The sequence below is a fragment of the Otolemur garnettii genome, unplaced genomic scaffold, assembly GCF_000181295.1.
Source record: "Otolemur garnettii isolate 467f Iridium unplaced genomic scaffold, OtoGar3 scaffold00076, whole genome shotgun sequence".
NCBI lineage: Eukaryota > Metazoa > Chordata > Mammalia > Primates > Galagidae > Otolemur > Otolemur garnettii.
In genome coordinates, this window is record NW_003852471.1 from 2277782 (window position 1) to 2290055 (window position 12274).

Sequence of the window (12274 nt, forward strand, 5' to 3'; positions counted from 1 at the left end):
CCTCTTCAAATGCGACTAGGAGTTTTGCTACATTTCTTTCTTTCCCTAAATGTCTTTTTCCCCTTGCAACAAAGGCCAAAAATCTGTGTAGAAACATGTCCATGGGAACAGTATCATATGTTCATTGAGTTTATATAATTTTCTGCTTACTCAGAGGTTGACAAATATTAGTAAACTAGGCTAAGATTTGATTTAGAAAAGACCTTTTTCTCTTTTTAGAAATCAGATAAGAAACAAAATCTTTTAATTACCACAGTGTGTGATCTGTAGGTTCCACATCAAATGCACTTAAGTGTTTGCACTAGTTCCAGCTGTTCACAGGAAAAAGCATTGAGGATTAAACCAGTAAAGCTCATGTAAACAAACAGGTAAAAGGAACTGGGTCTCACAACAAAGGTGTTAGTTTCAGAGTTTGCCTTGCTGGAGCCATTTCCCTTAGACCAAGTGATCACTAACTACCTTGCTTTCTTCCTCTCTTTTCCTGTAAGCTTTATTTAACAACTGGATTTCCTCCTGGTAGCCGTCCTCCTGATGCTGCCTCTTACTGTTCTGCCTGTGGGCCTCCACCGTGTCTGGAATGGAAATGTTAAGATCACCATCAGGATTACTTGTGGGTAAAAAGAGGGAGTAGGAGGCTGTTTCGCCCAGATCACAAGAAACAAATCTGTTTTCCTTCCGTGAGTAGCGCAGGGACGGAGATCTGACTTGGGTGGAGGACTGGCTGATGTTACTGATGATCGACACGGTGTCCAAGGCCTCTTCGTTATCACAAATTTCAAGAACCTCCAAGTGTATTTTCACACTGGTGTCCGCAAATGCGGAGGGAGAATCCTCTGAGTCTGGTTCGTGGCCAACACTTTTGGATCGGTAGACTTCTATCTTCTTGGAGGCTGGGGTTATTTTTTGCCCTTCTGTGCTTACCTCGTAGGTGGAAAGAGAGAGGGTTTTCCCTGTCGGTGCGTGCAGAGACACGGTGCCCTGGAACGCGCACAGAGGGATGGCAAGGGCACCACCGGAACGCTGCGGACAGAAACAAAATTGTTATTATTAAAAACCAGTTTCTGAGATTGAGACATTCCTGTTACTCATCGGAAAGGTAAAAATTTTTGTCTTAGATCCATTTCCCCAGAAACCTTTTACAGATGTGGGATTTAAATTCTGCTACCAAAGTGCCCTAGCTCCGTCAAGCCAAAGGTCTAAATGAGGGCAGTCAGGAATCTTTCTTTGAAGATGAGGGGCATATTTTCACAGTTGAAGGCAAAATGTATGTACTGATGAGAAGCAGTAGATATTTTCCAAGGGCAGAATCTGTACATACAATTGATGCATATTTACAATCTTACAATTTCTATGTTTTTGTTACATACTCTGTTACATTAAGAAGTTTGATTAGGTTGAAAGAAATGCAGACTGTTATCAACATGTCCTTTTATTCCTGTTTATTATGTTGTACCCATGCAAGACCGGGATGGGGTGCTAGTCAGAGCGCCAGCACGCGGAGATCTCGTCGGGTCTGGGACCTTCAGGGCCAGCGGTCGAGAGCAGGCTCGTGCCTAAAGAGCTCTCGACCCCGAGGTTAGGTTCTCCTGGAGTTTATACTCTCTGTCCAGCCAGGGAGGGTTCCGCGGAGCAAAGCGGAATTTTACAGAAGTAGAATTTTGCGCCGTTAACGGGAAGGCTTGCAGGGGAGGGGAAAGTTGCTGCGTTTACACAGTGGGTTTGGCCGGTTTTGCCCAAAGTGTTCAGCAAAACAGGATGTGGTTTGACATGAAAACAGGATGTGGGGGGTAGTGGTGTAAGTTAGGGAATTGCATGAACCGGTCACCAAATGGAGTTACCAAAATGGACTCAGTCTGGCCTTATAGGCACATTAGTTATGCCAGAGGGAATGACAATTTTCTAAGTGTGACTCAAATTAAATATGAAGGTATTTCAGATGTTAGATTTGAGCATGTAAGATTAACCAGCTATCACCAGAACTGTGCTACGGTGAGTGGAGCAGGGAAATGGGCAAAACAATTAGAGGAATAAAAATAGAGAATAAACCATAAATGATATACGATTTTACCAATAATTAAAAAGGTAAAAATAGACCTTTGTTGTTTTTCAGATTGCTCTCCATAAAAAATAAACAAAAAATCCCCCAGAACGAAATAAAAAGATTATAACATTTTTAGAATAAATTTTGATTTTATTTGATTATATTATAAGAACTGCATAGACTTACCAGTCTTCTTATCTCTGTGAGTCAGTTCCACCAAATATCAGAAAGTAGTAAGGTTTATTTCGGCACTGCTGTGAGCCCTCAAATTAGAAACATCCTACAGATCCACATTCAGAAAATAGTTGCATATGTTGTAATGCAGTTAAGAACTAGAAAATTATCTTGAACAGATGAGGCAAAGCTGTAATTTACTGCCTGTGCAAAATAATGTCCACATACCTGCAATTTTAAGTTAGAAAAGCAACTTGCAAAACACTGTCTATGGTGTGATTTCATTTTCTTGTAGAAAAACACACAGCAGAAATCAACCCAGAAAATTGGGAATGTGTAGGAATAAAGACAGATCCACTGACACACAAACACACATATATGCTATAGGCGTAGGAGAAAGGTTTGAAAGGCTACACAATTGTTTCCTCTGGGAATGGACAGTGGCAGGGTATTTCACTTTTAAGATTTTATGTTTCTGAATTATCTTATTATTGTTATTATTTGGTCATGGAAGTTTATTAGATAATAGAGGAGGAGCAGATTGCAAAGCCAACCAGTACGTGAGGGGCTTGTACTGAGCATGTGTTGCCTATGGTGGTAGTCAGCCTCAGGGTTTCACATTTGGAGTTGATGCTGCATTTGGGTTTGTTCTATTTTAGGTTTGGAGAGAGAAGAGATTAGCTGGGTAGAGGGGGCATTGTCTCAAAATTTTGCCCTAGTCCTTTTGGTTGATTATAAGAAGAGTCCCAATTGGGATAAAACTAATATCCTATTCCCATTTTAAAAGAGTAGAAAATGGCACTTACATCAGGAAAACTAAAAAATTTAAATCATCTAAAAGCAAAAGCTATTCAAATAATCCTATGGTTCTAGTCTGACAAAACTTTATAGTACTTTCAAAGTGCCCAGCATCTGTAATATGTCATAGTATCCTCACTGATTTTACTAGAAAAACTATTATAAACATTTGAATCCAACAAACTGTTAACATAAAACTTTAAGTTCAAATAAAAAGTCTCATCTCAGGAAATAACAAAAAAGCAAACACTATGCAGCCCGAGTCACTAACTCTAATGTAGCTGACAGATCTGCAAATCATTCAAAAAGCTCAGAAACAATTTCAAAAAGACTTTAAAAGAAAATATAGCCTTGGGTGGCGGTTGTGGCTCAAAGGAGTAGGGCACCCGCCCCATATGCCAGAGGTGGTGAGTTCAAACCCAGCCCTGGCCAAAAACTGCAAAAAAAAAAGAAAAAGATAAAGAAAATAGAGCCTTAAGAGAAAAATGAACACCAATACACCAATTATGTTGGGGACTGGGGACCCTGTTCCCAGAACCCAATTGACCTGGTTCTATGACTCAGATGAGCTAGAAAGTTCAGTGGAGGCATGGTAGAAATGGAAAGTAAAAGAGAATGGAACTAAAGTGAGTGGAAATCAAAAATAAAACTGGAGCAGGACAGGCAACATGAATAGAGAGAATTTTTGTTTAAGAATGAAGGGAAAACTTACAGCACTTCCAGAGAAAGTTGGAAGTGGGGCCCTCTTGTGAAAGGGAAGTGAGAGATAGGGACAGGCCGAGGCAGTACAGAGGTGTTTCCTCCTTTGGAGGAGAAATATCTTTCTCTCCATTTGAAATTTTTTTGCCACGTTATTTATTTATTTATTTTTATGTTTTATTAAATCATAAACACATAGATCATGTATGCATTAATGCATTTACGGGGTACAATGTGTGTTGGGTAGTACTTTCTCGTGGGGAAAGAAGGACAGCTTGGCCACGGGTGGAAGCTCGCTCCTAGAATTGTATGAAAACAAGAAATGACTACACGCTCTTAGATGGCATGTAGCAAAATGTCTTTATTTTCCACTCCCTTTTATTGGAGTTAGTCACGTACATCACATTGAACAATAATCCCTACATCCTCAAGTCTTATCTTAAACCGTAGAAAAGAAAGAAAGTCCCGGAAAGTGAGACAACCGTCTTAAGACTAGCCTCAGGCTATTCCTCTCTAGAGACCTCAAACAACTATACATTATCTGGCTTCTATTGTTAAAGTTAAAGGTCAGGATAAACAGGGGAGTAAAACCTTTCTCTTCTATGTACTCAATTAAATTTCCAAGAAACAGGCTCCATGACTGTTTTCTCATGGTTTGGAGGCCCTGCGATTACAATGGAGTGTTTTACTCACATCATTACAACGGAGTTTTTCTTTTCACTCACACCAACCTTTGAGTCTTGTCCCCTGCACAGATGGGTCATTTCAGCCCTTATCTGGCAGGCTGACTTGACTGCACAGTCGGAGTTCCATGTAGGAGGTTGTTAAGCCTTGCCTGTAGGCCCCCACCATGCTTTCCCAAGTCCCTTAGGCCTCAACAATAACGCATAATACTCACAAGTCTTTTTGCTCAGTTTCTGGAATTAAAAGAGCACATTTCATTTAATTTTAAAGAGCACATTTAATTTAATTTTGTGGGAGTTCACCCCACAAATGTGCTAATTTCATATAGAATTAGGAACGCTTACATCACACTGGTTGATACATACCTCATCTCATTTACTTAGTTATCGCGTTAAGGCATTTATACTCTATACTAATAGATCCGACACATACCCTCGCATTATGCACCTTAGGTGTGATCCCACCATGGGCCTCTCTGCCCCTCCAGATCTTATTACCTGTCTTATTCCTCATTGATTATCTCTTTCTATTGGTCATTGGTTACTGAGACTACCTCACATTTGTCTTTTTTTGTGAGAGGTGCTGAGTGATGAATATTCCCATGGACCCTCCAGACTTCCTTGTTCATTCAGCAGGCTGAGGTTTCCTCCCAATGCCCCTTGAAGCCCCTTCCTGTGTCCATTCTCAAATTATAAGGAGTAGAGGGTAATACATTTACAAAAGACTGTTAATACTGCTTTGATTTATCTTCCTATTTGTAATGAATTGAAATAGTGCCCCCCCAAATTCTTGTCCACCTGTCAACTGTGAATATGACCTTATTTGGGTATAAAATAGGTCTTTTGCAGGTATGATCACATTTAATGAGGCCATACTGGATTAGGATGGCTCTAATCCAACGACTGGTATCTTTATAAGAAAAAGGAAATTTGGGCACAGATCCATGTAGAGGCAAGATGGCCATGGAATTCATAGTCAACAATTGGATTTGTGTTTGTGCAAGCCAAGGAACACCAAGGACTTCTGGGAACCACCAGAAACTAGGAAGAGGCAAAAAAGAAGCCCTCCCTGGAGGCTTCAGAGGCAATATGGCCCTCTTGACTCTTTAATTTCTGACTTTTTACCTATAGCAATATGAGACAACAAGTTTTTATTGTTTTAAGCCATCTAAATTGGTGTTCATTCATTATAGCAGCCTTAGGGAACTAATAAAATGTTCTATGCACAAAAGTATAAAAATATATTTGGAAATCAACTTATTTTTCAAAGTCTTGCAATTACCCATTATTTTTCTGGACACTATGACTATGGGGTCATTTCAGATCCACAGAGAATGTAATTTCTTCAAAGGAAGAAAACATTTACTTGTTAATCTTTATTTTTCTCTACCATCTGTAACAGTGCCTGGCATATGGCAGGCCCTTGAAAATATTTGCTGACTGTATAAAAAAAAAGTGTGCATAAATGACTCAATCTAATTAAGCCTTTTAGATTCCATATTTTCATTTTTTAAAACACAAATAGCATCATCTTTAAAAATAATGCTATTTAAAATTTATATTTAAAAAGCCCTATAAAATAAACTATGTTGTTATAAGTGCATCCTGAGGTCATATTAGAACATATTCTTTTTATAAAAATAAAATATTATGGAACTGAATTGTATGTGAAGGTTTACTGCATGACAAAGAATGATAGATTCAGAGAACATAAAATGATTCATTTCATAGTCTCTTCTTTCTTTTCATTTAAAAGTCTATGAATTAGCATATGCTGTCAGGAATAATGATAATCCATTATCGCAGTATTCCTGAGTGTAGGCGGCTGGGAGCTCTTTTATTTGGTAATAAAAAGCAGTTCTCTAAACCTCACAAATGCTCCAGCAGGAGAGAGCATGCCACGTAAACACATTAGCACAAATAATCTGCTGTGATAATTGATTCAGGTTTATTGACCTTGGGCATATTGAACGTTTTTATTTCTTCACTATAACCTTCTAGGTGAATTCAGGGTGAAATTATAATATGAAAGGAATTGCTCTTAATTTCTCTCCTAACAAGGTGAAGTATTCTGTTGATTATCTAAATCATTCAACTTAAGAAAAAGATAGATTATAGGAATGTAGGATCATAGATCTTACCAGAGACCACAGACTTAGAATTTCTCATTTTATAATGGGAAAACTGACAGCTACAGAGGGGAAGTAATAGTAGTAGCACTGGCACCAGGGTTTGGATGTCTTAACCCATAGTTTATTTTATAGGGCTTTTTTAAATATAAATTTTAAATAGTCTTTCTATTGTATCATGCTGTTTCTTTAAAAAAAACAACCTGCTTTGGTCAGAAGTTAGTCATAGATTTGCCCTAAAAGCTAGAATTCTATCACTAACTCTTGAATAATCCAAGTGAGTAACAATTTCAATCTTAATTAAACTCATACAGATGATCTTTAGGGGATTTAACTTTTAAGCGTCTAAAAGCACAAACACTGGGGAATTTAAGTTGAGCAAGACTTTTTAAGATGGTTTAGGGAAGAAAGAATAAGGATATTAAGGGGAAAAAATAGGAAGAGTAAGAATTTCATTAAAAAACAAAAGTAGTTTTTTTGTTTGTTTGCTTTTTGAGAGAGTCTCACTTTGTCACCATGGTAGAGTGCTCTGGCATCATAGCTCACAGCAACTTCAAATTCCTGTGTTTAAGTTGATTCTCTTGCCTCAGTCTCCCAAGTAGCTGGGACTATGGGTGCCTGCCACAACGCCTGGCTATTTTAGAGACCACGTCACTTTCTGGCTCAGGATGGTCTCCAACATGTGAGCTCAGGCAATCCACCCACCTCAGTGTCCCAAGTACTGGTATTACAGGTGTGAGCCACGGCACCCGGCCCAAAAGTAGATTTTTAATAATTTGCTTTCCAGAATTTACTTTTTATTCAACATACAAAACTATGTAGTTACTATATATTCATTTATTCAACTTCCAGAATATTCCTTGCATCATTCTATCTTCTTCATTTAAATATTTAGGAAACCAAAATAAAAGAAGAAAACACATGACTTGCTCAAGGAAAGAAAGAATAGGAGCAAGAAAATAAGAGCCTTTATCCAGGGTCAAGTAAGTGGCTTGGAAAATTCTGGAAATTTAACACATTTCACACACTTCATCCTTAGAGCTACAATGTAATTAATGATGAAAACTCTAACAATTGAGTAAGAGATTTAGGAGTGATACTTATCATAACACATATTTATCAATCCCATTGAACATGAGCCCTATATCAAACTTCTTGCTAAGCACTATATTTAATTTTAGTATTAATATTCACTTTTCTTATTTAATGTTCACATCAACTTTCTAAATTAGAGATGCTAAGCACTCATCTCTTAAAAATGACATTTCTCCCATGTCACTGCAAAGATCTAAAAAAGGGAAAAAGTTACTAATGACATTTCAACTAAGATATGACATATGACAAAGTTATTTGCATGTATTATCCATTCTTTCTGTTTTTCTAAAAAAAAAAAGAGTAAACTAACTTATAAGAAAGCACATTTTTATCATATTTGGAAAAGAAATAAAATTTTATCAGGAATAAATTAATCCTAAGAAATGAGATCATTTTTCATATCTTAATGAAGTCCTCATTTAATTGGGTATTTGATCAGTTAAGACTATCCTATGTAAAGTGGTTATAAGAAAACTTTTTCTCATACCACATTAAACCAAACAGGAATAAAGACATATTTTCATTTATAGGACAGTTTAAAAGGATAACAGCAAAGTTTTAATAAGATTGCTACACTCCAAAAAAGTGTAAAGTTCATGTTGTATTCATGAAAGTATGAAGAATAAGAGAATCAAACAGCATATTGTAGTAAAAACAGGATGAACCAGAAAAATAAATCTATAGTGGGGAATAGATTAGGGATGTCCTGGGGTAGAGGGTGGTGACATGGTTTAAAAGCAAACAGGGGAAACTGAACCCTGATCTTCAGCATGAGACTTGCCTCCTGCTTGAGAGACCTGGAGAATCACAAGAATGGCATGTGAGTTGTGCAGGAGGTCAGAAAAGCACTAAACACTGGGGAAGAGAAAATGTATATGTGAGGTGTAGCCATAATAATTATACTAAAGATTCTCTAGATTCCAGAGATCTCTGGATGCTGGAGGCAGAGGGCTATGGTTTTGCAAAAACAATGGTGGAGACATTCTACCTGACCTTCTCCATGTTCTCCCTAATCAGTGCTGATATCAGGCAGCAGCTTTTGTCTACTTCTCGTTTTATGATAATAAATACGGGCCCAAGGTTTAGTCAAGAGGGCACCTCCCAGAGTTCCTCAGCTCCCTGACACAGATTCTATGTCAAGCCTCTTCATTTCTCACACCAAGACTCCCTCTTCTGGTGACCCCAAACCCCATCAATGGTTCGAAGAAGTGGTTCTCAAAAAATGAGGTCTTATTTTGCTCACAGCTTCAAGGGGTGACTATGGTCAAAAATATTTTCATAATACTACTAAGGCTTTATTTGCCATTTTAATTGTTTTTTTGCTTACATTTTTCACTGATGGTGCAAAAGCAAGAATGGGTAAAACAGGTGGCATTTTAACATAAATCAAGGCATTAACACCAATTTCTCTTAGTAGTCATCGTTTTGTCACAACACACAGAAAGTAAGAACCAAATCAACAATTTTAGTTAGGAATGTCATTGATGAAGATGAGTATTATTATTCCCATTTTACAGATGATGAAACTGAGAAGATCTTAAGCACCTTTTCCAAAGTCAGACAGTACGTGGTAGAACTGGGAGTCTATTCTGGGAAGCATGACCCCAGAAAGTAGTGCAATCTAATTCATTCCATTCACTATATTCTTACTGAGTAGCTTATATGAGCCAGACACCATTCCAGGAAGTGGAAATATAAAATGATTTTCCATCCATCCATCCATGGTTTCCATATATGTGAACAGAGAGAACTAAGGTAACTTTTGGGCAGCTAAGTTTTGGTTAGTTGCCTCTCTCTTCTTGGTACTTTCCTGTATCACTTGAATTTTAGCAATAATGAGCACATGCTATTTTTATAAAACAATAAACTATTCTTAAGATGAAACCGAGTACAACTAATTTCTCTTTTGAAGAAACTACAAAGAAAAATTTCAGATCTTAAATTTAAATGAGTATGAAAAGACTTCTCTTTTCCCCCTACTCATGCATTTTCTTGCTTCCCACTACTTACATAGCATAGAACATAATACGTGGAAAATTGTTTCCTAAAATTGATTTAGAAGACAAATTCTCCAAAATCTTTCCATCCCACACAGCAAATACTAAAACATTTTTTTAAAAAAATAATTACAAAAATTCGTTTGAAAAATTAACTAAAAATCCTAGTGATAGTATTGGATCTCAAGGAGGATACTAATGATACAGTTATATGTGGAACATCACTTTTATGCATGCTCTTCATAAATCAGCCACTTGTCTTCAGAGGAAGGGAGTCCTATGAAGGTGAAAATGGCATATGCAACTGCTTATTCCTGGGGAGAGAATAGCATACACGTTACAACATCAGGAATAGGTAAAAGTACTTGTCCTAATAAAATATGCATGTTTTACTGTAAAAGCCATTACTGAGATATTTACATTTAATTTTTTTGGGGGGTGGCGTTAGTTTTAATTCATATTAGTTGTTTGTGTAGTGGGTGTAATAATCATGAAAAATGAATATTTTAATGTCATAGAGTGAAAATTGGTGATGCTTCAGTCTTTTTTTTTTTTTTAATTTGGGCTAGTCCAGAGGACTTTTCCCTCTCTTCTCTCTCAAAAGTTGTTAGGGTTTAAGAATAAATTGGCTATCCTAATGTGCCAGTCATAGGAATCTATAATAGGACACTTAGATTTTTAGAACAAATGATTCTTTGTAACAGTGTTTGAAGAAAATTAAATGCACTGATTGAGACTATTTGTCCTTTAAAGATCTGGCTTCTTTAATTCTTTAGGCCAGTTTTTTCCCAAGGCCAGTCTCAGCTAAAATGACCACATATAAAAATACCAGCAGAGCTTATTAAAAATACAGATTTATAGTTTTTTACTTTGGGAGATGAAACACCTAACTTAGTAGGTTTACAATTGGAACCCAGAATTCATATTGTAAAGAGTTCTCCAGAAGATTCTAAAAGGTAGACAGATTTGGGAATCACTTACTTAGAAGATACTAGAAAATGAAGAGGAATTGTAATGTTAGATAGAGCAAATAACTTCCTGGTTAATTTTCTGTCCTTCAGGAAAGGACATGGAGAAATATTTTGCTAGATGCCCATGTTCTCTCATTTTCCAAGTTTTAGTCCAAATTACAACTAAAGAATTCAATGGGCATTTTCACTAGTAAGAACACTTAGAAACTAGTAACAATATTAAAATTTGGGGGAGGAGATAAATTTATCACAAAGCAAGTGAGCTTTAGTTCCACAGCCAGTTACATGCATGGGGCAATTTGAGTGCTGATTATTGCTGGAAGTGGTCATGTCCTGATGAGGGGAAGCCAGGCTGTAAGTTTGTGCAGAAGTGTATGTGGCATTCTATGTAAGTGTACCTGGGAAATGGCCATAAGAGGTGCAAAGAAAAGGTAACTGTGTCTCCAAGGCAACAATATATTTGTTATACTTCTTTTCTTATTATAAATAGATATTTATTTTGTACCTAATTTTGTATTCATGATTTGAATATGTTTCTCTTAAAATTTATCCCCCAAAGATACAATATTCAAGTCTCATAGGACTTAGATCCACTCTTATCTCAAAGGGCAACATTTAGAAACCAGAGTAGGAATATGAGTAGGAATACAAAGCTTACTTAGAGGATGCTCTGTAAGAGAAGCATTACACACGAGACCATCCGATAATATACGTGACAGATAATCCTTGAAAAATACTTGAGAAAGAATTAGTTTGAAGGTGCAAAAGTCTTGTAGAAAGAAAAGGCATGGTATATTCAAGAAAATAAAATTAATAATTAGAAGGACTAGAGCAAAGAGTTCAAGGGGAGGTTCAGGAGAGATGAAGCCACTGGGACAAATCGCTTGAGCCACATTAAGGAGTTTCAACCCTGTCCTGAAGGAAACAAGGACAACAAAAATATTTCAAGCAGGGTTGACATGATAAAAATCATAGATTTGTAAATGTATTCTGGGCTGTGGTAGATAGAATATATGGGAGGATTGTTAGTTCATTTGTGCTGCTATGACAAACAGACTGGGTAGTTTACAAAGAATAGAAATGTGTTTCTCATAGTTTTAGAGGCTGGAAAGTCCAAGGTCAAGGTACCATGCCAGCAGGATTGACCTCTAGTGAGGGTTGCCTTCCGCTTCCAAGATGGTACCTTGTTGCTTCATGCTCCAGAAGGGACAAACACTGTGTCATTACATGGCAGCAGGGATAGAAGGGCAAGAGGCCACTCTCTTCAACCTTGAGCCCTTTTAAAAAGGTGCTAATCCCATTCATGAAGGCAAAGCTCCCAGACTTAATTACCTCCCAAAGGTCACCCTCTTAATACTGCTGCATTTAAAAGTATGCTTTAACACAAACTTCGAAGTGATACTATCATTCATACCATAGCTATATTTCTCACATACAAATTATATTCTCATTCCAAAGGGAAGAAATAGGCAAGAAGAAAGAGACAATAATTTTCAAGTAATTTGAAAACACACTTGGACAAACAGAATTATAATCTTAAGGCTTAAAAACAATATTCTTTAGCTTCATGCCCTGCCTTCTGGACATACCAGGGCTTGAATTGGGTCCCTAAGATCCTGGGGGACCCCATTCCCATGGTTTTGCTATGCATAGCTCCTGCAGCAATTCTCAAGAGTTGGAGTTGTGT

The 12274-nt window shown here is 37.2% G+C and overlaps 1 protein-coding gene across 1 annotated transcript in view; it reads right to left on the reverse strand.

The window, feature by feature from the left end:
- Positions 1-435: 435 nt before the first annotated feature.
- Positions 436-12274, reverse strand: part of GPR149 (G protein-coupled receptor 149) — a 55043-nt gene continuing 43204 nt past the window's right edge. The window contains exon 4 of the mRNA XM_003794151.3: positions 436-1020. Within this exon, the coding sequence (XP_003794199.1) occupies positions 436-1020 (585 nt within the window). The remainder of the gene's footprint in view (positions 1021-12274) is intronic.